General features: G+C 52.6%; 1 protein-coding gene across 6 annotated transcripts in view; it reads left to right on the forward strand.

The window, feature by feature from the left end:
- The first annotated feature begins 2,549 nt into the window (after positions 1-2,549).
- Positions 2,550-27,701, forward strand: part of SLCO2B1 (solute carrier organic anion transporter family member 2B1) — a 50,282-nt gene continuing 25,130 nt past the window's right edge. Inside the window, exons 1-8 of one of the 6 annotated variants that reach the window (XM_079104435.1) lie at positions 2,550-2,704; positions 2,804-2,863; positions 15,685-15,815; positions 17,008-17,145; positions 18,603-18,765; positions 21,502-21,735; positions 21,985-22,083; positions 24,415-24,605. In XM_079104435.1, the coding sequence (XP_078960561.1) occupies positions 2,848-2,863; positions 15,685-15,815; positions 17,008-17,145; positions 18,603-18,765; positions 21,502-21,735; positions 21,985-22,083; positions 24,415-24,605 (972 nt within the window). In that variant the 5' untranslated portion in view covers positions 2,550-2,704; positions 2,804-2,847. Of the gene's footprint in view, positions 2,705-2,803; positions 2,864-4,762; positions 7,782-7,801; positions 9,245-9,360; positions 9,546-15,684; positions 15,816-17,007; positions 17,146-18,602; positions 18,766-21,501; positions 21,736-21,984; positions 22,084-24,414; positions 24,606-27,701 lie in introns of those variants that run through there. The other 5 variants (XM_079104436.1, XM_079104437.1, XM_079104434.1 and 2 more) reach the window with 5 other exon arrangements.

Here is a 27,701-nt window from a genome sequence, read left to right on the forward strand (position 1 = left end):
CAGCCCCTGCTGCATGTAGACTTAATGCAGAGCCCTGGGCAAGTCACCTCTGAGTGGCAGTGTCCTTACTGGTGAAAAAAGCCTGACATTGCCTTCCTCGGGCAAAGCCAATGAGCCAGGCAGGGGCGTCTCCCAGTCGGGGGTCTGAGCCCGAGGTGGCATCTGAAGCAGGGGAAGGTCACGGCCCTGACGGAGGCCCCCCGCTTGTCCACCCAGCATAGGGCTCATTTATAGATATCCGCTCCCTGCTGGCAGACCAGAGGGAAGTGGGATCGAAGGTGCCGACGTGGCATTTTGGAGCCTTTCTCAGGAAGAAGCCTCTGGTCATTCTTCCTCTTCTCCCCCTCCCCCTCATCTTCTGAGCAATCTCACAGTGACCCTCAGGACCATCCTGGAGGTGGGTGATGTGATGTCATGATGTCCATTTAACAGATAGGAAGACTGAGACCCAGAGGGAGATTTGTCCAAAGTCCCACAGCAGAGTTGTGGCACAGCAGGGACCAGAATTGAGCTCTCTAATCTGGAGCCTAGATCCTTCCCTTGTCCCCCAAAGTGGATGGTTCTGTAAGATGAAGAGTTCCTATTTTGCCTGTTTACAAACCTCACGTCTCTAAGTGGGTTGGCTAAGAGAGGGGAAGGGTTTGGGATCTGCCAACTGTTCAGGATTTGACAATAGCAACAGGCTTAGCTTGAGACGCAGGGCTGTGCCAGCATTATAGAGCACGGGAGCTGCAGAGTTTTGCAAGCCATGCCAGGCTTTGCCAACAGCACAGGACTCTCAAAAAGGCATCAAGTTTTGCAAACTGTGGGAATCCACAAATGACATGGGACCCACACATCATGGGGCTCTATAACAAGCACAGGGTGTAGCAAATACCACACATTGGGGTAAAGCCAGGGTGCAAACCAGTGTGGTCAGACTTTAAGCCAGGGCCATCCACAGTGGGACTTCCCTGTGGGACTAGCCCAGGATGGGTTAACCTAAATGCCAGGATCCTTGTTCTAATTCCATAGCTCTGAGTGCAGGAATATTCGGGTCCTGTCTAAAGCAACCTTCCCTCTCTCAACTGTGCACCTGCAATTTGAAGTCTAGAAAGTTCCACCTCTGGCAATCTCTCTGAAGTCTCACAGTGCAGACTTTAGACTGAAGGATTTAGAAAGAACTACAGAAAGAACAGATTTGGTTTTCCCAAGCAGGATCAGTGTCTGTCCTTTCCATTAATCCAAGCTAACGATTAACCTCTCTCAACGGGCATGCATTCACGTTTCTGGTTTCTCAAAGATGCATTTGTCTACATGACATTAGGTATTCCACTGAGTGCCTACTAAGTGCCAGGCAGATCTGGGATCATTTTAAGCATTCTCTACTTCCTATAAACACCCTCATGCAGCCTCTAGGAGCCCAGTGGGGCTGCGGAATACTTCTCTATCATTGCCCTGAAAGCAGGGCTCTGAACCTGTATCCCCTTCCAAAGCAGAGACCCTATTCCTGGAATGGGATCGGGTTGACTTCTTTATCTTGTTTTGGGGGAATCCAGGGGTCTTTCTCTGAGAAGAAAGCCTGGGTAGAGGAAGAACCCTAGTTCTAATGTCAGAGGTCCAAAACATGATCCCGCAATCAACTCGCTGGGTGATCTCTGGCAAGGTCCTGAGACTGGCACGTCTTCTGCATAGGGGGGATTACCTGCCCTGGGGTCCATGGGCCAGCCCAAGGGAGCCTTGTGTAGTAGTTCAATGCCAACTGGGAAAGCAGATCAGCGTCTCCTCCTCCCTGGAGCCCCGCCTCTGCCGCTCCCTGAGCTTCAGGCCTCCAGGCTTGGCCTCTTTATGGCTCCCTGAACTTTCCCAATAGCCCTACAAGGGAGGGTTATCGTCCCTTCTTTATAGATGAGGGAACTGATACTCAGGGAGGTGCAGGGACCTGCTTGAGGTCACTTGGCTAGCACATGCTGGCTGAGGCAGGACCTGTCTGCCAGCCTGGCTTCCATCCTCTGTCCTCAGTCCAGAAATTTCTGGGACTTTCACAGTGGCCCTTCTGCTCCCCCTCCCACATCCAGGTGGTTGTGACTGATCTACAGGTGGGCTGCCGCTGTGCTTCCAGGAGCTCTTAGTCTGGATACCTGGGGGTTATTGTGTGAGATTGGACAGGAGCTCAGTAAAAGATGATGGTTCCGTGGGGAAACACGGGCTCTCTGTGGGCTCAGGCCACACAGAACAAGGGCTTGGTAGAAGGAGCTCAGAGGAGAACGAGGGCACATGAGGAGATTGAGGAATCTGTGCCGCAAGACCCTGGGCTGAGGGAGGCCCATCGGCACCCCCTGCACCCCACCTCTCCACTGCTAGCAGAGTAGGGGAAATATCCAAGGGAGAGGCAGTTGCCAGAGGCTGGGGAGGAGGGCGGGCCAAGCCACGGGGAGGTGGGGTTAGAGCCTCCTCCCAGCAGGGGCTGGACCCAAACAAACCCAGCCTCCTCCTCCACTCTGGCCCCTGGTTGTCCCAGCCAGAGATTGGAGGAAACCAAGGGCTAGCGGGAGAGGGAGGGCTAGGGCAGAGGTGCGGGGTCAGGACAGAAAGAGAAGGACCAAGTACCGGGAAACACAGGCACTTGGAGAGGGGTGATTTTGAGTAGGAACCCCCGAGCCTGCCTGGAGAGGTGGCTGTTGTCTGCCTAGTGTGGCTCAAGAAGCATCGCCCAGCGCATGGGGTTAGTTCCTCACATAGACTTGTCCCTGCTGTGGCTCGCCAGCTGCTGTCCTCCAGAGCCCCAGGGCAGGCTTACTTCCTTCCTCCTGCTAAACTCCAGGTCCTGAGGTCGATTTAGAGGCTGGAACTCTGCACTCCACAGTCATGGGACCTAGGATAGGTAAGTCCTGGCCAGGTGTGGAAGGGCATCAGAAGGGGGCAAGTGGGTGTGCTGGGGAGGAGGGGCGCACAGGTCTGCACAGAGTGAGGCACAGGCTGGAGACCGTGAAGGTGCGCTGAATGAATGAAGGAGCTGGAAGGGACATTGTTCACTCAGCTGGAGGCAGGAAACCCAAACAAACCTCTCCACCCGACAGAGACACGGAGGTCTGCCCTAGCCCGCCTCAAACCTGTTTCCCCCTCTGAAGGAGACAAAGGTAGAGAACCACAGAGAGAGAGAGAGAAGTGGAGCAAGACAGAACACGGGCGGGGACAGGCAGACAGGCCGGCAGAAAACAGGGATCAACAGGTGTCGCAGAAGCTAAGAGAAAGAGCAACCCTGGAGAGAGGGTGGCAGCTGACACTGGAAGGGACCCAAGCAGGACGCTGGGAGGAGAAGCGAGATCACAGATCACTCAGACAGACCTGCAGAGGTCTGTGGCAGGGCGGGGAAGAGGTTGGAAGGGTAAGGTCTGGAAGCCTCCAGAAGCCCTGTTTGGAGTGGGACAAGGTACACTAGGGGCAGGGTGATGTTTCTGGGAGCTGAACTCCACACCCAACCTATCTTAAGCAGCAAGGGAGGATAGAAAAGAAACAAAGTGTCTTTAGACAGGGATCCCCAGCTGGACTCCCTGCAGAGCTCACCTCTGGTCTCCTTCCCAGCTGCCTTTGCCCTGTCTGTGTAAGTCTCACACCCTCTCAGGCAAGGGGGGACTTGCTCCCTGGAGCCCCACAGTGAGGGCTGCAGAGGAGGCCCAGGGGACAGACCCAGCCAAGGTGCAGCCCAGGGACTCCAGGTGGATGCAGCCACATGGTGGGGACCATGGCATGGCAGGAAGGGTGGAGTGGACACTTCCTCACAGGGGACCTCATGGGAGAGAAGAGAATGAGGTCACATTTGGCAGGGGAGGAGTTGGCTTGAGGGGGTGACTGGGTCACTGACTCACAAAATTCTCTGTTAGGTTTGGCTCAGTATGGATGGGAGGGTTGGAGACCCAGCAGATGGGAACCACCAGACACTGGTTGTCCTGCACCTGCTCCCAACCTCCACCCCTCCCCCATGACTTTTTCTGGCCCCAGCAAGACCCAACTCTGGAAAATTTTTTAGCTGCTCCCTTAGTGTTGTACACAAAGAACAGGAGGCTGACCCTGCAGCTGCCCGCTGGGTCTCCAGAAGCCACCTCTAGCTGTGTTTTCTGAGCCCCACCTGGGCTATTGCCAGGTTCACTGTGCATTCTGAAGGATGAAGGGAAATCCAAGACCTAGAACCTGGAAAGAATCCTGGGCCCAGCTGACCAGATGGAGAAGGGCCTGCTGTTCCCACCATGGTCAGATACCAGAAGAAGCAGGGTCAGATGTGGTTCCTGCAGAACCCCACCACCAGCTGACCACGTGCCCTTGGGCAACACGCAGAGCTTCCCTGTCTGGGCAGGGAGAACATAATCTCCCTGTGCTATTCCCACAGTGTAAGCCAGAGAACCCACTTTCCCACCTCTGCACCTGGCTCAGGAAGGACCCTGGTCACATGCCATTCTGGTGAAATTTGCCCTGTTTCCCAATCTGGGTTGACTTTCCCAGCTGGAGGTACCCTCTGCCAGTCAGCATCCATATGCTACATGCCCCTCTCTGTGAGGGTCTTCCTTCCTTGCTCCCAGCATTGCGGCTGGTGCTCTCTGCAGCCCCTCTGTGTTCAAAGGTGAGTCATCTCAGGGCAGAAAGTGGAGTGAGGGAAAGAACCAGCTGTGTTCAAATCCCAGCCCTGCATTACTGTGTTTTTGTTTATTTTTTTATATTGGGGATTGAACCCAGGGGCACTTTACCACTTGGCTGCATCCCCAGTCTTTTTTATTTTTCATTTTGAGACAGAGTCTTGCTAAGTTGCTGAGTCTGGCCTTGAACTCACAATCCTCCTGCCTTAGCCTCCTGAATTACAGGGATCACAGGGATGTGCCACCACGTCTGGCTAATGATTGGAGAATGAGCAGGACTTGGGGGAGTTGTTCGCTCCCAGGCTGCTGCACTGGGCCTTGCCTGCTGGGCCAGATCTCAGGCAGGTGAACCAGGTGTGAACTGGCCTAGACTCCATCATAGGGTAGCAGGCATTCAATGCCCAGTTCCTGTGATTTGGTTTTGTTTTATCAGTGCAGTGGATGAGGAGTGGGAGGTGGTGGTCACTTGGTCCTTTTTTTCCTGATAATCTTGGTCTCTGGAGGGAGCCGTGGCAGATGCCTCTCCACAGGGGCAGGGCCAGGTCTTCCCATCAGTGTTGGGGGCCTGGCTATCTCCAGGGTACCAGCCTGGCCTCAGCTGCATCTCAGGGTAGAGCTGCCGCCCCTCACACACCGCAGCCCAGAGCCTAAACATTAATGCCAGAAGTGGTGGAGAAAGATGCCCATCTCAGCATGCTGGGAACTCCCTGGCGCTAGGGCCCGACTTCATCCATTCCAGGGACCCTGAACCCAGGTTGGGGCTGGGCAGAGATGGGGTGGTGGGAAAGTGCAGTCCATAAACCGTCCTCCCTGCTCTGCATGATTCCTCCCTCCCTCCAGGCTTCTTTGAAGACCTGAAGCCGGCATTGAGCCAGGCTCCGTACTAACGCAAGAGACACAGGATGGAATCAGACAGGGGTCCTCAGGAGCTCCCGGGAGACCAAAGTCAGACACAAATCACATGGGTAACAAAACCAAAACTTGAAACAGGCAGGAAGTTGGCCAGCACAGAGTAAGGCCCAATCCATGCCAGCGTGGGTTACGGGTCGGGGAGAACTCCAGGAGAGTGGGCATCAACAGGGCCTCCACAGGATACATGTTCTAGGGGATCAGAGGGCATTGCAGATGCTAAGAAGTTACTAGACCTGGCACGTTTGTGGGGACAGAGTGCTGCCCAGTGCAGTTGGAGTAGGGGAGGTCACTGGTGATATCTCAAAAAATTAAGTCAAAGAAGCTGATAGGGCCCCATCATGAAGAGCTCACATGCCAAGTTAGGTATATGGACTTCGTCTTTCTGTAGCAATTGGGAGCTATAGAGGGTATGTGAGGAAGGCAGTGGCCATGCTTCTGTGACCGAGGGAGTTTGTGTCTTGGGCACACTCATAACCCCACTCATGTGGATAGCACTTTTATGAGTACAGAACACTCTCAAGTCCATCTTACAAATGGAGAAGCCAAGGCTGGGAGGAGCCCATTTACCTGCCCCAGACCAGGCAGCTGGTCAGTGGCAGAACCAGAGCCGGCACTCTGGGCCCTCCCTGGCCCTCTCCTCTTTCTTGATGCATCTGCATCTTAGGCTCCTGTGTGTCCTGCTTGTGCCTGGTAGACACAGGCCTGAGGGGCCAAGTCCCTCTTCAGACCTTGGAGTTGGCAGTGTTCAAATAGCCTTAAGATAGGTCTTTGGATGACCTGGTGCCTGGAGACATCGCCCAGGATGGAGATTCCCGATAGGAAGTGAAGTTGAGAAATGTGGCCCTTTAAGGGTCAACTGAAGCACACAGAGCCATGAACCACGAACCACAAGGAGGGGTAGGCAGAATGGCCTGGGTCATTGGCTGCCTGTCTCTGAGCCTCATTTCTTTTTTTCTTTTCCCCCTCCTGCCTCAGTGTAACAGTCAAGAAACTGAACTCAGAATCCACCCACCCACCAGGAGGCCCCAGGACACCTGGCTTATAGGTATTCCACCACATGAGCCTCATCTCTTAGTTTTAGGCCTAGGGAAATTGGCCTGGGTTCTCTGAGGACTCAGGGCTCACCCTCCCCCACAGGCTCTGGTCCCTATTTTTAAGGTTATCATGGGTTTAGATGGGGTAGCTGGAGACAGAACTGGGAACAGAAAGTCCCAGCACAGGGTCTCTGACCCAGCTCGGAAACCACCAGAAAGTGTCTGGTCAGACAGATCTCCCTCAAGAAGCAACGACTGGACCTCAAGCATGCTGTCGTCCTCCCAAATGACCACCCAAGGGTCCTGCCAGAAGGAATTTCCCTAGAATGACAGCCAAGCCCAGCTCCTGCTCAGAGAACCCCCTTCCTGCCTTTGACTATTTCTCCTCCATGCTGTGCTGGATCGAACTGGAAAGTGGAGCCCAGAGGCCCTCGCTCCTCCTGTGAGCACGTGGACAGCCCCTGCCTCTAGCCCAGGCACTGGCCTTCTCGTCTCCCTCCTTTTTAGCTCAACTCAACAACGGGCTCTTCAACTGGGCCAGGCTTTGAAAGATAAGTGACTTGCAGGAGAGGAAGGACATTCCAGGCTAAGAGTACAGCATGTACAGAGGCTTAGAAGTGGGGAGGAACAGGATGAATTTGGGGAATGGCGAGAATCTGTTGGGGCCAGAAGATAATGTTCTCCCAGGGCAGGGGGATGAGGCATGAGTAGTTCCCAGTAGCCTTGATCTGAGACTAGAGAGGCTGGACTCCGTGTTGCAGGTGGGCAGGGAAAAGGCAAGGGAGCCAGTCATCGTTGAGGATCTGAGGACAGCTGTGTGCCAGGCCTGGAACGTTTTCCCACAGGCCTCCCCAAACCTCTGTGAGACATGCACTATTCTCTCAGAAGAAGGAAATGAGGCTTGGAGAAGCTAAATAAGTTGCCCAGGGTCACACAGCTACAATATGGCAGAATAAATATTTGGATCCAAAGTCTTCTGACCCAGAGAGTTTCAACAGAGATCTAACATAATCCATCAGGACAGGTGGAGAGGACAGTCCCAGCCCTGGGGGAGCTTACCACCTAAACAAGCAGATAAGAGAAAGACATAAATAGCCAGAGAAGGACCAGCTGCAGCTGTGGAAAGTGGCCTGGAGGACCGTGCTTTGGAGGGAGGAGATGGCTGACCTGGGTTACAGGACTAGGCAGAGGATGGCAGATGAAGGACCCCAGGGCAATTTAGGAGGTAGGGCTCCCACTTTTGCTGCTGGGAGTACTCCTGTTTCTAGGTGCAGGCTGTGGGACGTTAGTGCCAGAGGCTAGCAGCTTTTCCAATGACACTGTCCTGTCCTCTGTGCCTGGAATATGAGTCCAGTGTGGATCCCTCCTTCCATTCCATGCCCATCCTTGGGGCACATGGCAAGGGTTTCTCTCTCACTGGGCAAGTTTGGCTACTGTGGCTTCCGTTATCTCTGTCCACCGCTGCCTCCCAGACCCCCAGGGTTCTGTCTCCAGCCCATGTCCTCTCTTCTGGAGTCATGCCTTCTGGGCATCTCCCTCAGGGGCCTCTGCTGCCCAAACACGCCATGTCCAATGCTGAACACATCGCCACCCTGTAATCCTGGCCTTCACTGATGGTTGGCCCACACAGAAAGCTGTGCCTCTCTCCAGGTCCGCGTCACTGCCTGGTCCCTCTGTCCTCTCCAGCCTGGGCCCCTGCTCTACCTCGGAGCTCCAGCTTGCCACACTCTTTGTCCTCTGAGCAATCTTTATACTTTCATACTCCTGCCCTTTTCTCTGATGTCTTTTCCTCCAGGAAAGCTTACAAACCCTTCCCATCCAGGCTAGGGCCTCTCTGCTGTGTTTCCATAATAGCCTTAGCACACCTCCAGTGGCAGCTCTGAGCCAGCACTGATGTCTTTTGGACAGCCCCCATCCCTCAACACACACACCAGGAGCTCCCCAAGGGCGGGGACTGGACTTTCTGCCTCTGGGGCTCCAGGACCTGTCAGTGTGTGTAGAGTGAATTTTCACTTGTCTTTTAGGACTAGCTAAGTGCCAGCTCTGTCCCTGCTGTGGTGACCCTGGGTAGGTCATGGGCCTCTTTGGCTCATTTTTCTGTTCAAAGTGGTGGTTAGCCCAGTCCTGGATTCCTGTCCAGGAGCCTCCCCAAGCCCAGTGTCACTGGGACGTCAGACAGGGAAGTCCACAGGTGAAGAGAGCCAGGAAAGGGAGGGGGGCGATCATCCCTAGTGAGGCTCCTGCAGGACAAATTGTCATGAGCAGGCCCAGCACCATGGACCAGCTGAGGTCATCATATGGGAGTGTGGACTGCTGATTTAAGAAAGAAAGAAAGAAAGAAAGAAAAAAAAAATACCCCTAATCTGGAGTTTTGTGTGAAATTTCCTGATTTTTAAATGCTGGAAACTAAAAAACACTCAGTGAGCCTGCATTGTGCAAGCCCCAGTCCCCACCAACAGATCAAGGGCCAAATGTGTCTTCAGTCAGGACAATTCCAGAAATGACGGTCCTTGTGCACTGCTGCATGGGGCCCCTGCTGGACTCGCCCAGTCCTACCTCTGCCTTGTCTTCTGCCTCTGAGGGTTCCTGGGACGACGGCCTGGCACCGTGAGGGGCAGTGTGGGGAGAGGCCTTTTTCTCGTGTACAGGAAAATTAGGAAAAAACAAAGAAGTCCTGGAATGCAGTTGGTGAGGACTGGGAAGGGACTGGGGTGGAGTCAGGGTGGGGACACAGATGGTGAGGGAAGGGACTAGGAGCCAGCCTGCTGAAGAAGGCATTCCAAAGGGAGCTGTGCTGTTTCCAGGACCAGGAGGAGGGGAGAGGGCAGAGTGGGGTGAGTCTCCCCACAGGAAGGAAAATAAGCTATTCTGAGTTCTGGTGGTCAGGCCCGCAAACAAACTCCCTGCTGAGTTTGGGGAAGACTGACAAGGCTGGTACTTGCAAGTCACCTTGGAGTTGACCTAGGACGGCCTTCACGCAGCGTGAGAGGTGAGCCTCATCATTCCCATCTTCCAGAGGCTTGGAGAGGTACAATAGCTATCTCAGGGCACACCACAGCTGAGTGGTCCTAAGTACTGCTGTCTGTGAGAGGGGACAGGCTGGAACATTCTGGAAAGTGTCCTGAGTTTGCCCTCCGCAGGCTGACCCAGAGTTGTCCTCAGGATGTGCAAACCCTCCAGGACTCTATCTTGGCATTTCTAGGAACCTGTTGCCCTATTTCTCCGGAAGGTTCAAATCCAGGCCTCAGCTGTGAACCCTGGGCACCCACACTGCGGCCCCCTGGACTGGAGGTCCCACGTCCCTCTCACCACTTTCTCCTTCCCAGCTCTTCCCTGACAGTGTTCTCTCAAGCTGTGGGGAGAGCACTGATGGTCACTGAGTTGACTGGTGGAGTGACAGGCCATCCCCATACAATCACCTTTGACAATTCACAGGAGGGAAGCTGGACCAGAGTAGGAAATGACCACGTAGAGATTATCGTTATATCTGTTCTAAGGCCACACAGGCAGCCACCATCTCACAGCTGCCATGGGGGGGCCCAAGAGTCAGACAGATCTGACTTCCAGTCCCAGTTTTGCATTCATACCAGCCCTGGGGCCCAGACAAGCCGCTTCCTCCCCTGAACCTTGCTCATATGCGTCGTGGAGTCCCAGCAGTACCCACGAAAGACTGGTGGGAGGGTGACCATGTGTACCCAGCCCTTCCTTGTGCCTAGTGATGCTAGTTTACAGCAGTCTCTGCTTCTGCTGAGCTCCAGCTGCCTGGACAAACTCCGCCATCGGGTCTGCTATTCAGGGCTGCCACTTTGTAGGGATAAGGGGAACCGAAGAGTGCTGTCCCAGCTAGGGCTGCGATGGCCTCCCTCCCCCTCCCCCAGCCCTCTGCTGCTGAACTCTTGCCTGCTTCTCTAGTTGTTGATGTAGCAGTGTTTGTTGCTGCCACAAAGCAAGTATGGAAGCTGGGGGAGGGGGACAGGGGTTGTTGTGGCAGAAGGACAGCCAGCCAACAGGACTGGCAGCCTGACAGGGAAAGGAATAACCTTTAGTGAACACCAGCATTCATCCTGTCAATGCTGGCTCTCCAGGCGTGACCAGCACAACCTGTCCATACGGCAAAGTTTATTGCTCACCGCATTAAGGAGTTCTGTCATCACTCGAAGCTCGGGCAGTGTCTCTGCAACAGGGGTGAGTGAGCTCAATATTTATGAAGAAAGACAAGTGCTTTCAAGCCCTTTGGTGCAGGATGGAAGGGGCCAGGGGGTTTGATTAGGACAGGATCAGCACTGGAAACTACACCAAGGTGAAGATTTGGGGAAGGGACTCAAAGGGTCACGCTTCATGGATGGTTTCCTTGGAAGAGTTGATCAGCCTTTCACGAAGCCCCCATAATGAACAGTCCATCCATTTGCTTGGGCCGGTCAGACTGGGAAGAGACAGCATGCCAATGAAGACAGTGGACTAGCTCTGTCATGGTGGTGTGGGGAGTAGGGGGTGGTTTCAGGGGACGCTAGTGCCCAGGTCAACCTCGCAGTAGATCCTTTAGGCTCTCAGTGGATGCTCTGCCCTGGAGAGGAGGGATCACAGTCCCCGTGTTGCCCGTGAGGACTCAAAGGGTCTGCCGATCTAAGGCTACGTGGTGGAGCTGCAGAGGGGCTGCGGGGTCCTCCCTTCCAAAGCCCCTGAATGTTCATGGAGAGGAGGGATCCAGCTCCTCAACCCTGTGGTTGACTGAGGCCTGGGAAAGAGGGAGGTAGTCCAGAGATGGAAGATGGCAACATCAGGACTAAAGAGTCCCCTTGGAGGAGGACACTGTGTAGATCGCTGTGTACATGGAAGGGATGGCTCCCTTTAACCTCAGGGGTGCTTGAAGATTTATTAGGAAAGGGGAAGGAAACGAGGGTTCGCCGTGTGCCAGGCATGGGGCCAGGTGCCCTACCGGTATCATCCCCTCTAGGCAGAGCAGAGGACGAACGATTTCTCGTCCTTCTTCACCACTAGGTTCATGGCTGAGGCATCTATAACAAAAGATAGATTAACCTGAGATCAATAAAAAGAAACCAGTCTAGAGGCAGTGAAGCTAGTTTATATATGTTTTCTCATACAACAGCTATTTTCTTAGCTATTTAAAGCAATTCCCCTTGTGTAGGGATGCAAATTGTTTTCATAAAGTTGTTTCTAACAATGAATAAAAGCAATTCATTTTCACATAAAAAAGATTGTAAGAGAAAAGCACATGAATTTAATATAATTTTGTTGTTGTTGTTACTGGGAATCGAACCCAGGAACACTTTACCAGTGAGCTACAAACTCGGGCCTTTTTAGTTCTTATTTTGAGACAGGGTCTCACTAGGTTGTGCCTCACTAAGTTGCTGAAGCGGGCCTCAGACGTGCAGGTCTCATGTCTCAGCTTCCTGAGTTGCTGGGATCACAGGAGTGCACCATCGTGCCCAGCTTATTTAATATAAATTTTACATGACATGGGAGCCTTCAGTAATGAAGACTCAAAGAAGCAGGGAAACCTGTACATTTTTTATGCAAAGTTTGATGACGAGATGTAATTGTGAAGTACAATTGGACAAAGTATGTGTGAGATAATGGTAATGACTGAGGGGAACTCAGCATACCTGTTTGTTTTGAGTCTTCTCTGTGCCTTCAAAGATAAGGATGTGCCTTTTCTCTGTATACAGGGAGGGTAGCTTGAAAATGAGGGTCTTATAACATGCTTCAGAGGAGAAGGGTCAGTGACCGTCGTAGGTCTTATGACTGCTGGAAGGGAGAAGGCCAAGGGTTTGTGAGAAGGACCTTCTGCTTCTGTTTTCTCAAATGCCAACATGCTATATTTGGGGGTAGCGCATCCTAAACCCTCTTGGTAAATGCAGTTCTTTCCTGTAAGGTGAGGAAACAGGCTGAGAAAGACAAGAGGTGTGTCAGGCTCTCACGGAGGACAGGTGGTGGGGCTGGGATTCCAACCCCGGTCTGAGGACAGAAGACCTATACTACTCTCAGTTCCACATTTCCCTGGAACTTGTCTTTGAAGGTAGTGGAGAGAGGCAAGGTCCTGAGCCTTCCCATCAGAGAACAGGCAGAGCAAAGGGACCCTCCCATCAGGCTGGTCACTGAAACGATGCCCTGCATCACCTGGTCTCAGCTGGAATGAAACATAGACTCCTGCTCACAGGGATAGCCTTGCAGGAGGCCCTGACCAGCCAACTTCCTAGTAAATGAGATTTCCAGCTGGTAGATGCTGGGGCCATCGTTGCTCTTGGAGCCCAGGACCCGGCCAATGCTTCCTCCCTCATTCTGAGGCTGAGGCTTTGGACTTTGTCCTGGTAACAACCCTCTTGCTAAAGGACAGAGTAATCCTAGGAAGACTTTGAGCCTTGGCAGAGGAGGTGAGGTGGAAGCTTCAGGGTTGCCAGAGGTGAGACTACTAGAGCTCACCTGGGGCAGGTGAGCAGGTTCCTGGAGTGAACAGTGAGGGAGGGGCTGTGACTGAGGCCAGACAGTTTGGGGCACAAAGAGGATGACCTCTGGTGTGCCCCAGGGGCCACATGTGCTGAGCTGGCCCATCCCTCCCCACATCCATTCCTGAATTTCCTTTAGAGCTGGGGCTTCCTGTCAACGTCCTTGGTCCTCCCCGCATCAGCTCCAGCCCTGTCTGGCTGGCCTGACCCGTCAGTGGTCTGCCTACATGACAAGGCGAGGCAGAGAAAGGGATTGTGCTCCTTTCCCTCAGCAAACCTGTTCAAGGAGCATCAAGGGATGCTGGGTTTAACTCCTGGGCTTGAGTCCCTGGATAAAGGTCCACCAGCAAAGGGGGGTTCCTCTGAGCTTGGGTATCCCTATCAGAAGTACAGAGATCATAAATATGAGAGGCACAGAGCTCTGGAGAGGTTCAGAGACTGAAGCTTAGGACAGAATCCAGATGGTAGCAGGTGACAGGTCTCTGCTGGTGAAAGAAACTGAGGCTCAGAAGTGGTGCCCTCAGTCTCTGGAAGCATTTGCCTCTTGTCCTTCAGGTGTCCTCTACAGAATGTTCCTGTACACTTCCCTTCCCCAGGCTCCTCCTAGCCAGGTGTTGATTTTTCTTATTTCCTCCAAGTGTCTATGTTCAAAAAAAGAGAGCTCCTCCCCAGACACATGCTCTTCCATTTCCTCCCTCACGGTCCTCAAGCTGATAGCATAGCCAGTGCACGCCAGAGATGTGCAGATGGCCAAAGGCCCATGAAAAGACGCTCTCCATCACTAGTCAAACCACACTGAAGACACTGCATCACACCTACTAGGATGGCTGTAAGTGAAAGAACAGACAGTGACAAATATTAGCAAAGGTATACAAAAATTGGAACCATCATAGATTTCTGGCAGGAGTATAAAATGGTGCAGCTACTGTGGAAAACAGTTTGGTGGGCCTTCAAATAGTTAAACATAGAATTACCCTACAACCCAGCAATTGCACTCCCAGTTAAAGACCCAAGAGAACTGAAAATGTATGTCACCAAAAAATTGGTACATGAACACTTATAATCTCTGAAACAACCCAGATGTTCATCAGTTGATGAATGAATAAACTGATCTATGTACACAATGGAGTATTATTCAGTCATAAAAAGGAATGAAGTACTGATAAATGTTATAACATGGACAAACCTTGAAGACACTATGCTAAGTGAAAGAAACCAGTCACAAAAGGCCACATGTACAATTTCATTGTATTAAACATCAGAATAGGTAAATCCATAAGGACAGAAAGTGAGTTAGTGGTTGCTGGGTCTGTAGGTCAGGGAGAAATGAGGAGCAACTGCTGATGGTACGGGGGGCGGGTTCTTACTGGGGTAATAAAATGTTCTGGAATTAGATAGGGTGGTGGTTTTACAACTTTGTGAATATAGTAAAAATCATTGAATTGTGAACTTCTAAAGAGTGAATTTTATGATATGTGAATTAAATCTCAGTGTTTAAAAAGAGTCCTAGGGCTCCCGGTACCTCATGGGAGGGGCACAAAACCTGGTTCTGGGCCTCAGTAACCCTCCCAAAGTTTGTCTTCCAAGGCTGGGGATGGAGTGGGAGGGAGTCCCTGGGGTCAGAGGTGTCTCCAGGTCAGTTTCCAGGTTCCAGAAGCCTGTTGAATGAGGGGAAGCTGCTGCCTGCTGTGAGAGGGACATGAAACAATGGAGGGCCTCCCGCAGGAAGTGGAGCCTGGGGAGGGGAGGAAGGCCAGGAGGCCTGGGCTGCCAGCAGAGGCAGGTGGTCTCCTTCTAAATGGTCAGGCTGTCTCCCAAGACTGGACTTCCGGGCTCCCCATGAAGAGTCAAGTCAGGAGACCCTAGCGGGTGCCTCTGAGGGAGATTTGACTCCTCTCACTGTGGTGAGTGGGATACTGACATGGTTACCATAGTTACCGTGGGAAGAAAGCCAACTCGTGCGCAATGGGGGCCAAGGAGCCAAGACAGCTCTGCCTTCTGAGTCATTGTCCCACTTGGGCCTCTGTTTGTCCAGTGGGAGTTAAATGGGATGAGCTTGGAGGGCCCTTTCTGCACTGACCAACAGCAGGTTTGATGGCATGATCCAGGGAGTGGACTGGTTAGCCCTGACCACATAGAGGGTGGAGCCCTGTGGAGGGAGGCTGGTATCTGTTCCAAAATACATCCAAGGCTTTATTCCATGACTCTGAGCCAAGCCTTGACCCCACACTTGACCCCAGATCCCTGGTCCTAGACTGAGCCAGACAGATCCAGGCCCAGGCTACAAGAAGACAGACTGTCTCACCTGGAAGCCCAAAGTGGCTGAGACCCCTGCGGTTCATCCTGCTACAGGGGCCATTGCAGGGGCCATTGCTGTAAGGCCTGCTGTGTGCAGAACTCTGCAGCTTCTCCTTAGAAGGGAGGTTTATGCTGGCAACAGTGAGGTGCGCACTAGATGGGCCCCAGTGAGATCTGGCCAGCAACACATGACACTCACCCTCTCTTAGGAAGGTCCCTTCCAGCACGGTGGCCTGGGAGTCAGGAAGGCTGAGGGTGCCCTGGCTCTCAGATTCCCACCAACCACCAAAGTCTCTCCCCCCCTGAAACTGAAGTCAGGGCCATTCTCTGGGATTTCATCTCGCCCCCTGGCTGTCTGTCCCACAGGGCCAGCAGGTGAGGGGCCCCAGATGCCAGACAAGGACAGCAAGGCCACCATGGATGCAGAAGACACATCTGGAGGCAAAGCCAGCTCAGAGCCTCAGAACTTGAGGCCTCGTGTGTTTCAGAGCATCAAGGTACCTTCAGGCCAGGCGAGGCTGGGCCTCAGCACTGTGGAGTGGGCTGCGTGATGCCAGGCTGGTTTCCGCCTTCTTGTTTCCTCACCTGGAGGGCCCGTGCTTGTGAGGATCAAGGGGACGACCTCTGAAAGCCCTTTTTAGCTTGGAGTTGGGCTCATAGACAGTGGCCAGAACATGTTCTGTCCTTCCCAAGACGAAAGAGGGGCTGTCCTATGGACAGTGGGGGAGGAGGATTGTCGCCTCCTCTTTCCCTAGAGAGATGGAGAAGTGCCTGAGGATCCCGAACACCAGGGAGGCCTGGCTCCACGGGGGTGGCGTTGATCATCCAGCATCACTGGCACTGACGCCTACGGGGTGCCAGACCCTGTGCCAGGTGCTATCATGCCTGATTTTTTTTTTTTTTTTCTGGAATCCAGGGGTGCTCTACCACTGAGCTATGTCCTCTGGCCCTTTTAGTTTTTATTTTGAGATGGGTCTCACTAAGTTGCCCAGGCTGGCCTTGAACTTGCTATCCTCCTGCCTCAGCCTCCTGAGTAGCCAGGATTACAGGCGTGTACCACTACTTGTGGCCTGAAGTGAATATATTAAGGTCTGACATAAATACTCTTTTTAAAAATCTTTGAAGCAAGTTTTCTTAGGAATTCTGCCAGTTGTTCAGCAGACCACAGGCAGTCTGGGAGGTTTGGGTGGAGTAGGGTTGGGCAGCCTCAGTATGAGTGGGTGGTCCCCACGGTAGCTCTGGGGGAGAACTAGGTAACAGTGGGAGAGTTTGCTGGAGAAAGGGGTCAGGAGGGAGGTCTAGGTCAGTCTGAGTGGATCTCTGATGGTCAAGAGGGCCCCACCATGCCTGGCCCTGTGAAGACTCTACTCTCTGGTAACCCCTAGACCCCAGGACAGCTTGTCTAGTTTTCAGGCTCATGCGAGACGCCTTGGGCTACTCCCATAACTAACTAACTACCCGGCTCTTCCACATCCTGACACATCCACTTTGGTCTCTGTCTCCCTTCTCTTGTCTTCTCTCTCCCTCCCTTTCTGCCCCCTGTGTCTCTGACTCTGGTTCCCTCCTCCCTACCCCTTGCTCCTCTCCCATCCTCCTTCTTCCTCTGTTCCATCCCTTGTCCCTGCGACCTCCCATCCTCACTGCCTCCTGGTTCCTCCACCCACGGCCCCCTCTGGGTTCCTCCTACAGTTCTTCGTCCTGTGCCACAGCCTGCTGCAGCTCGCCCAGCTCATGATCTCCGGCTACCTCAAGAGCTCCATCTCCACGGTGGAGAAGCGCTTCGGCCTCTCCAGCCAGACCTCGGGGCTGCTGGCCGCCTTCAATGAGGTATCGACCCTGGCCCAGTCCCAGGGCTGCCCCCAACACTGCCCCCCCGAAAACCTCCATCGCTCTCTCCTCCCACGGTGTCCTGGCCCAGAAACCGGCCAGCATAGGCTTAGGGTGGAGACAGCAGACCCCCCCCTGCCCCCAACTGTCACGTTTGCAGATATCTTCTAAGGCCCTGTGGCCTTGCCCTTGGGAGCACTTGGCTGGAGGGCGCCAGACATTTTAGAGCTGCGCAGGGTCCCCAACCCATCCACTCTCCCTTTGTCTACTTTTTCAGACACCTAGCTATTGGCCGTCCCAGGAAGGAATTAGAGAGTCACTTCTGCCTCCAGAGAGGCTTTAATTACATCCAGGGCACTCTCCGACCTTGGAGTGTGGCGGGGTGAGGTCTGGGAGGAGTGACTGTCCTCAGAGTAGTCCTGGGAGCACAGGCCCTGCCTGCAGCCCACAGCAGACGGGGAGGAGAGGATGCTGCTGGGTGGATTAGGAGATCAGATTCCAGCTGTGCTCTGCCCTCCCACCCCAACAGATGTTTCACCCTCAGAGAAGGAATCAGCCTCTTTCTGCCCCTCCCCTGCAGATTTCTGTGAAATTCCCGCCCCTCGGGTAGTGTGTCACATTCCTCCCGACCTAACGCCTTCCAGCTGCAGTGTCCCAGAATGCGCCTCGGCAAACCACCTCCAAATCTCAGAAGGGAAAGGCAGTTCATCTATAAAATGGAGAATGACAGTCCGTCTCAGGGCCAGTTCCTCCAACAGCCTGTGTTGATGTGGCCCTCCTCTCCCCGCAAGGATCCTGGAGCTTGCCCACAGTCACCAGCCAGGAAGTAGCGTAGCAAAGGCACCCCCTGCCCTGCAAACTCACAAATCCACTCTAAAAAAATGTTTATATATTTATTTATGCAGTACTGGAGATGGAACCAAGGGGTGTCTTACCACTGAGGTACATCCCCAGCCCTTTTCATTTTTATTTTGAGACAGGGTCTTGTTAAGTTGCCCATGCTGGCTTCAAATTGGTAACCCTCCTGAGTTACTGGGATTACAATTGTGAGCCAGCACACCTGGCCATAAGGCCCCTCTAGCATGGCACCCCAGGATTGAGATTTTAAGGCTTGAAATTCCAAGCCTCAATCCTCTGGCTTCAGACTTTCTCTATTGAGTCTCTCATTCATGAAGTCCCTGAAGCTCAAAATCTTTTTTTCTCCACTGCCCATCCTCCTCCATGTTCCTAAGTGAAATTGATCTTCTAACTTTGTCCTCATTTCTAAAGAGGAGTGAGATCCTTCCTAGGAGGACCCAGAATCTGTATTTATAAGACAGATCAAAATAATGCTTATTCCTCCAGCCAATCCATTACACAGATAGGAACACTGAGGTTGGCAATAAGAAAGGAGATGGAGCAGGCCCTTGGCTCTGGGTCTCTGCTTCGCTTTAATGGGTCACTTCATCCCTTTGCAGGTGGGGAACACAGCCTTGATTGTGTTTGTGAGCTATTTCGGCAGCCGAGTGCACAGGCCCCGTATGATTGGCTGTGGGGCTGTCCTGGTGGCCTTGGCAGGCCTGCTCATGACTCTCCCACACTTCATCTCGGAGCCATACCGCTACGACCACAGCAGTCCTGGTAAGAGCCAGAGGGCCGGACGGGAGACCAACCTAAAGCACGACAGTCCCATGCACTGGGGCCCGTCCGCAGGCCCACATTAGGCGAGAGGGGTCCCCGCTTCCCAGGATACTCCTCTGTCCTCTTCATCCACCCCCGCTGTCTCCCCAAGCCCAGCCCAGGTGGGTGTCCCTGGCAGGCCTGGGGAGGGGAGCAAGGGGCAGCCCCAGAGCAAAGGGGAGGGCCGGTTCACATGCCACTGCAGCTTATTTGAGGTAGGGACCAATTTACAATGCCACCTACTGTAGGGCCTGGCATGTGGTCGATTCTCAGAAATACCTGTAGGAGGACAGCAGCATCGCACACCACCTCCTCCGCAATGGACACCGACCTAAGCACTTTCTGTGCATTGGGACATTTAATCCTCACAAACAGCCAAGGCAGTGGCGAAGGAAGAAGGAAAGAGTGAGAGAACAAATCAGAAAATGAAAGAATTTTAGTCAGGAATAGTGACACCTTGTTCAGCCCAGTGGGATTTTGTTACGGGCCTACTTGGCAGACAGACACCTGTCCCTTAGAGAAAGACCCAAGCAGCTGAACATTTGCTCCGTTCCTTCCCGCTCTCCTGTTCACCACCTGCCCATCCATCCATCCATTGATCCACCCACCCACCTACTGTTCACCCACCCACCCACTCATTTACTCACCCATCCATCCCCCCACCTACTCACCTACCCACCCGTCCAACCAAAAGTTCATGTAATAAAACTTTAATGCTGCTGTCAGGGGACTCGGTCCTTGCCCTCAGGGAGCACCAGTCTGGGGAAGAAACAGACATATACAAAGCCCAGTGTGTCGGCTGTGTGCGGAGAGAAGCACAGGGATGTGAGGAGCCCAGGTGGGGAGCCTGCCCTGGCCTGCCATCAGGAAGGCTCCCCAGGGCAGGAGAGCGTCAGAGAGCATGCTTCCGCCCTCGCCTTCCTGGCAGCCCCCACCTCTGGAGGAGCTAAGACCAGGGATGAGAAGATGAAGCCGACACGCCCCAGTTCAGTGCAGGCTGGAAGAAGCGTGGGCGATTCTGCTGTAAGGTCTAGAGCCCAGCACCTTAGGAGAAGTGGGAGGAAGCCATTAGAAGCCTGGGTTGAGGAAGGACATTCCCAGCTGGAGGAGCTGGCAGGAGAAGGGAGGTGGCCGCACTGGAGAAAAGGTGGGCATTGCAGGTGGAGGGTGGAGCGTGGGCAGGGCCAGAGAAGTGGGGAGTAGAGTGCCGTGAAGGATGCTGGGTGGTTATCTAGGCCTGAAGGACAGTTAAAATAGGACTTCTTGGAATGCTGAAAAATAATACTACATGCCTTTCTTTGCCCAGAATTCCCACTCGAACACAGCTTTTCCGTGCAGTGTCTCACATGTCCTTCTTCATCCCCAACCCCATGCCAAGCCCTCCTCCCGTCCAGGCCTCAGGCTTCACCTCGGCTGAACGAGTGGGCGGGACTCCGGGATCCTGGAGCCCTCTTCCTGTGGGGCACTCCTGGATACTTCCTCCATCCACCTCTAGTATTCATGTAGCTCGATTATGTGGCAGGCCATCTGTGAGCCACTGGAGACTCGGGGGTGGGACAGGCAGATGCGATCTTTAAAACAACCATCATTATCTAATGTCCAGTAGACCCGGGACAGGGGCACCACTCACCAGTTCATGTTGAACCAGAGAGGCAGATGTCATCATTACTTTTTCACCAGTAAGACACTGAGGTTCAGAGAGAAGCTTCCCCGGACACAGCTAGTCAGCTGTGTCTAGAGCCCTGCTCTGAACTTCTGACGTATTCTGCTTCTGAGTTGCTCATCTCTAGAGAACGTCAGTTTTGGAGATCCATTTCAGAGGTGAGGATCCGAGGGCTCTCATCCAAGTCATACAGCAAGACCTGGGCAGCTGCTGTTAGAGGCTAAATCCATGGCTCTTTCCAGTTTGCGGGAGTGGCCCTTGGAGCCCTGGATCCCACGAAGGGAAGTCTGCAGAGAGGCGGCCATGTCTGTATCCACATTTGGGATAATAATAGTGTGAAGATCTCTTCAAGTTTGCTCACCAAATATTGGTGAGCTACAGGGAACAGGCATCTGGTACTAAATTAAGAACTTGTCCTTTCCTGCACTCTGCATCTGTGTCCTGAGCTGACAGTGCTCCCTCCCCAGAATGAGTGACAAGGGCATCAGGGCCTTCCACGGTCCAGCTCCAGTCTCCCTTCCCTGCCTGGCCCTACAGAAGTCCTGATCTGGCCCCTCACACTTTATGATCCAGCTGTTCTGAACTTCTCATTCTACTGACATGGAGCCCTCACGTGGTTCTGGGGTTTGCTTGTACTGTGACCTCTGCCTGGAACACCGTCCTTCCCTCTTGCTGGAAAATCCTATTTGTTTGTTCTTCTGCATTCCATTCAAACTCTGCCTCTTTTTGACCTCCTCACCCCACCGCTGCATGGTTCTTCCAGATGCCTCTGCTCACAAAGGTGACACAGGGCAGTTTGAGGTCAGGGACTCTGAAGCCAGAGCACCAGGGTTCCAGTCCTGCCTCAGCTGCTTGCTGGTAGCTGCTGAGTTTCAGTTTCCTTTTGTGTGAAATGGGGTACTGAGAGCACCTGCACCCTAGGTTTTCTGGGGAATCAAATGATTGGTATACACAGTGCTTAGAACAGCACTTTGTGAAAGTCTGGTAAGTGCTATTATCTTAGCTGTGATCACATTTTTATTATCATCTCTCAGAGGATATGTCACAGGACTTCGAGGCTTCCCTGTGCCTGCCTACGACCTCAGCCCCGCCTCCCACTCCCTCCAACGGCAGCTGCTCCAGCTACACGGAGGCCCGGCACCTCACCGTGGTGGGGATCATGTTCGCAGCTCAGACCCTGCTTGGTGTGGGTGGTGTGCCCATTCAGCCCTTCGGCATCTCCTACATCGATGACTTTGCCCACCACAGCAACTCGCCCCTCTACCTTGGTGAGGACGGGCCCACCCCTTGGCTCTGAGGGTCAGGCCAGCACCAGGTAGAAAGAAGAGAGGCCGGGTGGGAGCTGGGCTTTGAGTCCCTGACCTCCATCCCATCAGGTCGGTAAAGGTCCAGAGAAGCCCTAGAGAGCCTCCCAGCTCGAGAGTGGGTGGGCTCTTCTTGATCACTGAAAGCTAGGCAGGCCCGACCTGCTGAGGAAAGCCAAGGTCAGAAGTCCTAACGGAGGCTTTGTGTCGCAGGGATCCTCTTTGCAGTGACCATGATGGGGCCTGGCATGGCCTATGGGCTGGGCAGCCTCATGCTGCGCCTTTATGTGGATATTGACCGGATGCCAGAAGGTGAGCCTCAGGGGTGAACATTTGTCCCCAGGGATACACAGATGCTAGCTCACTGACTGCCAGTTGCATAGATGCTGAGTCAGGGGACCTAAGTTCAAACCCAGCCACACCACTGACCTATTTCCCCCTCTGAGCTTCTGCTTCCTCGTCCTGGGAATAGCCTCCGTCCTATCTCCCAAGGCTGCAACCAGAATCCAGTGAGGAAGAGAAGGTAAACTGTAAAGTGCCGACTAATGAGGAGCTGTGCTTGCTGTCACAAGCCTTCACTTTGTTGCCTGCCCACCCACCTCCAGGCTCCCAGCCTGGCTCGCCACACCACGGGCAGGCAGGAGGATGTGCTCTCAGCCTTGGGGAGCTCCTGTATTCAGTGGGGTACAAGTGTCAGAGAGGATATTGATACACTGGGAAGAACTTAGAGCAGGACTCGGTGACACGTGTCCACCTTGGGTTTCTCCAGAGGGGACATTACTGGGGGACCTCAAGGAACCATCTAGCTCTGACCACCTCAGAGTCTGGGAAACTGCTAGGGGCGCCGTGGTCTTTGATCCAGCTAGAGGTCAAAGTAGGCCAAGGATTGGGGCTCAAGCCTGATCTGAAGGTGGCTAGTGGAGGAGTGTTGGGGGTGCTATAGCTCTGGAGGCCTGGGGCAGGGAGGGGACAGAAGGGTATTCCTATCAGAGCATGTCACTGTGGCATCTCATGTACCTGCTTGTCATACCAAGCAGCTATGAGCCTCAGGTTGGTCTTCTGCCTACTGCTACTCAGAAGTTCTTTACCTCACCTGGAGACTTTCCAACAGATCCTAGAAGCCCTGGGTACATGTGCATGGCTGGCTGGAGTTATTCCAGCTCTTTCCTGTGGGTACTTCAGCGAGGACTGGTCTGGGGAATCTCTGTACAGCAGTCATTAGGGACAGCCCTGTGCTGCTTCTCTTTCTTCTAGAATGTTGGCCTCAGAGTCAGACTGGGTTCTGGTTGCAACTTCTCTCCTCCCTGGGAGTCAGGGGTTCCCTAGGTTTGCCAGACACACCTCTGCTCTGGAGCAAGAGGATGTGTTTTCTAACAGTATTGACATTCATTCTGGAAGACGAGGCAGCTCCACCAGCCGATGATGCATTTCTGTGGACTGACAGGCCACTTCTTGAGTCCCTGTTTCTTTCTGGGGGACTTCATAGGGTGGGCAGATTTAGCCTACTGCAGGCATAGACTGGCACTGTGAGTGGGTGAGTGGGAGCTGTGCGTGTGAACTTCCTCAGCCTGGCACAGAGGCAAGGCAGATAACAAGTGAGGAACAAATCAAGTCCTGTGAATGCAAAAGCCACATCTCTCCCAGACTGCAGATCATTTTGCTGGGTGCCAACCGTGTACCCTGGCCCCTGCCCAGGAGTGGCTCGGGGTGAAGCACCTGGGGAAACAGTTGCATAACTGGTGGTTGCTGTTGTCTGCATTTGCAATTTTATAGAGTATCTGCAGATGCGGTGGATATTGAAGGGGGATGTCCCCAACTCAGCCTCGGGTTTAAGAAGTTGCAGGGCAGCTTTGTGCACTGCAGCCAGCAGGTACAAGGGGGATAATCCAATCCTAATTAAGCCTGGTTGGGAATCAAAATCATCCGGGGAATTTGTTAAAGGTATATATTCCTTGGTCACCTTCCAACTCCCCACCCCACCTCTTGGTCTTCAAGGCTGCTGTTTTGACAAGCAGCCTTGGCAATTTCATCTTTATACAGGCCTGAGAACCACAATGGCCGTTCCGACCATTATTTAATATATGAATAATCACAAAAGCAGTAATAATGGGAAGAGAAGGAAGAAGGAGAGGAGGAGCAAATGCCTATATAATAGCTACTTTTCTAAGTACATGTATTTTTGGTAGATTTTTAAAGATTTAATTAAATTTCTCTTTTAGTTTTACATGTATTAGTTTACATAATTCTCATAACAACCCTATGATGCAAAACAAAAAAGTTATTATCCCCAGCACTCCCCCCCAAAACTACTAATATCTGTATGTCATGGAGGAAGGAACTGAGGCACAAAGAGGTTAAGTAGTTTGCCCAAGGTTATAAGTTAGAGATGGAATCTGGACCCAGTAGTTTATTTCCAAAGTCCACGACCTTGACCACTACACAGAAGAAGTGATGAAACTAAGGGCTAGAAAGGGTCAGGGACTTGCCCAAGGTCACATAGGACATAATGGCAGAATCAAGATCAGAGGGCAGGTCTCTTGACTCCAAGCTGGGGCTGACTTATGTCTCAAAGGCAGACCCAGGGCCTTGACCTAGATGTGACAGACTCCCCAACCCTACTGTCCCCATGGTCTTCTCTTACAGGTGGTATCAGCCTGACCTCAAAGGACCCCCGATGGGTCGGTGCCTGGTGGCTGGGCTTCCTCATCTCGGCTGGCATGGTGGCACTGGCCGCCAGCCCCTACTTCTTCTTCCCCAGGGAGATGCCCAAAGAGAAGTATGAACTTAGCTTCCGAAGAAAGGTCTTGGCAGGTGCAACCTCACCTGTCAGCAAGGTAAGTCCCCCATGTCCCTGTCCCAGCCCAGGCTCCAGCCCCCACCTATGTGTCTTCCTCTGTAGCATGAATGACATCCCTTTGGGGCCTTATGCATCAAGCTTACCAAGTTTGTTTCTGTCTGGGTGCCTCCCCAGCCCCTACAGTGAAGGCTGTCAGCTACTTCCATGGCTGAGGAGCTCTAGGGTCCGAGCCAGAAGTGACTTACTCAGAATTCAAGCCAGTAAGGGAGCACTGTGTTGAGAGGCCAGGCCTGCCTGAGTCCAGGCCCTTTGGTGCTCGTCACTGAGTTTTTGTAAATTCTGAATGTGCCATAGGAAGGCTAAGGCCTGGAGGGTGCAGAGGATGGGTCTGGAAGGATTTCCTGGAAGAGGAGGGATCTGAGCTGTATGTGCAAGGATGTGTGGAAACACAGAGAGGAGAGGGGCAGCCACTTAGGTGGGGGAATGGCCTGGACAGAGACTTTGGCTACAGAAGTGAATCTGACCCTTTTGCAGACAGCGAAGGGGACAAATGTGTACTGAGTGCCTCTTCTGGGCCACGATCCAGACTGGACACTGGAGATCAGTACTTGGTCTCTACCCTTAAAGTGGGCATAATCTTGCAAGGACAAAGACTCCTGGGTGAGGACCAGCAGTGGACAGGATGTGCAGGGACATCCGCCAACTCTCCTGCAGCTCTCAGACTAGGTGGGCTCCTCACAGGAGGACACTGAGGACTAACCAGCCAGAGGGATTTACCTAAGGTCACAAAGCTGGCCCAGAGGCAGGACACTGTGAGCCTCGGGCAGGACAGATGATTCTAAGCCATGGGACTCCAAGTTTTCCAGGAACTCACAAAAACACAAGACCTAAAACAACAGGCTGACTCCAAATGAAAAAGGAAATGACAGAAGAAGGAGGAGGAGAAAGAAATACTTTTTTCTCTTCTTTGCAGTTCTGGGTTTCTTTGTAGTACATGTTAGGCCAGCACTCTACCACTGACCTGCATCCCCAGCCCTTTTTATTTTATTTTATTTATTTATTTATTTTTAGTCCTGGGGAATGAACTAAGGGGACTTTACCACTAAGCTAAATCCCAGCCCTTTTTATTTTACTTTGAGACAGGGTCTCAGTTGTCTAAGGTGACCTTGAAATTGCAATTCTCCTGCCTCAGCCTCCTGAGTTACTGGGATTACAAGAATATGTCACCATTCCCACTGAAAGAAATGCTTTTCAAAAGTTTAATTTTATGTCACTAATGTTAACTTCATTAATTTAACTATCACACACATCATTATATTCTGAAAATTTATGTAATAGATTTCCTCTTTTCACAAGTATGGAAAGCAGTTGTTGAAAAACCACAGTCATCTCTAGTAATAAGAGAAATGCAAATCAAAACTATCCTAAGATTTCATCTCACCCCAATTAGAATGGCTATTATAAAAAATACAAGCAACAATAAGTGTTGGTGAGGCTATGGGGAAAAAGGTACACTCTATTGCTGGTGGGATTACAAATTGGTGCAGCCACTCTGGAAAGCAGTATGGAGATTCCTTAGGAAACTTGGAATGGAACCACCATTTGACCAGCTATCCCACTCCTTGGCCTATACCCAAAGGACTTAAAATCAGCATACTACAGAGATACAGTCACATCAATGTTTATAGCAGCTTAATTCACAATAGCTAGATTGTGGAACCAACCTAGATGTCCTTCAGTTGATGAATGGATAAAGAAACTGTGGTATACATGCACAATGGAATATTACTCAGCTATAATTATGGCATTTGCAGGTAAATGGATGGAACTGGAGAATGTCATGCTAAGTAAAAAAGCCTAATCTCCAAAAACCAAAGACCAAATGTTTTCTCTGATCAGTGGATGATAATACATGATGGGGGGGCAGGGGTAAGGGAAGATAGGATTGTGTAGAGGGAAATGAGGGGTGGTGAGGGGGCAAGGGGAAGGAAAGATAATAGAATGAGACAAACACCATTACCCTATGTACAAATGGTGTGACTCTACATCATGTGTAACTAGAGAAATGAAAAGTTGTACCCTATTTGTGTACAATGAATCAAAAAGAAAAAAAAACATCATAAATTAAGTAAGTTAGTTTGTTGTTAAGTAATTCTAATTTTGAAGGGCAATTTATAAAAATCCTGTTGGATATTTTGCAGCAAGAGGAGTTCTGATCAACATGGCAAGTTGGCTGCTGTACAGAGGCCTCTTTAAAGCATGGAAGGTTGGGCCCAGAGTGAAGGCTGGAAGGGCCTGTGCCAAGGGAAGCTGGGGTTTGAACCCAAGTCGGCCTGACTCCCGGCCTGGTTGCCCCACAGAACCTTCCCACCCCGCCCTGCCCCAGGCTGGAGCAGAGTGTGTGAACGTGGACTAAAGAAAACAGGTCGAAGCAGCCAGCAGGGGCCATGACAGGAAAGGTTTTGACTGCTGGCTTCAAGGGCAGCGGGTAGCCTTGGAAGAAGTGGAGGCAGTGGGTCCTCAGTCCATCTTAGGTGCTGGGTAGAGAGCACTGTGAAGGACAGGGGCGTGTGGAGGTCCAGGCGCCGGAGGAGCAGCTACTCAGGGCAGCAGGCAGGAAGTAGGGCTGCCTGGGAGTGGGACTGCCCAGATGTGGGCGCTGGTGTGCCCTGGAGGCCCCAGAGAGCGAAGCGTGGCCTGGGTGCACCGTCTCAGGGAGAGGAGAAGCAGGTGGGGCGGACCAGTTTCCAGGAAGGAGAAACTGGGGACTTCGCACTCTCTTTCCTGGTTCTGTCTAGCTAAGGGCCAAAGTTTGGAGGAAAGGGAAATTGGGGCAGAGTTCTTGGAAAGCGGGGGTGATCTGAGAGGAGGGTAAGAGATTAGGTTGCTAGTTTCAGATACTTGAGTCGGGGCCTCAATATGAATAGAGGACACCAGGGGGCAAGGAGGCGGGACAGGTGGAAGGAGCGGGTGTGGGGGGGTCTGTGCTACTGGGTCACATGCCAGCTGTGTGACCCTGAGCAGCCAGTCACTTCCCACTCTACACTGGCATGGAGGTGTGGAGGCTGGATTCCCGGAGCAGCGCTCCCTCGGCCTCGGATTCTGAGGATGTGCGATTCCTGAGTTGGAGCTG

This window comes from Sciurus vulgaris, assembly GCF_902686455.1.
Source record: "Sciurus vulgaris genome assembly, chromosome: 11".
NCBI classification, from domain to species: domain Eukaryota; kingdom Metazoa; phylum Chordata; class Mammalia; order Rodentia; family Sciuridae; genus Sciurus; species Sciurus vulgaris.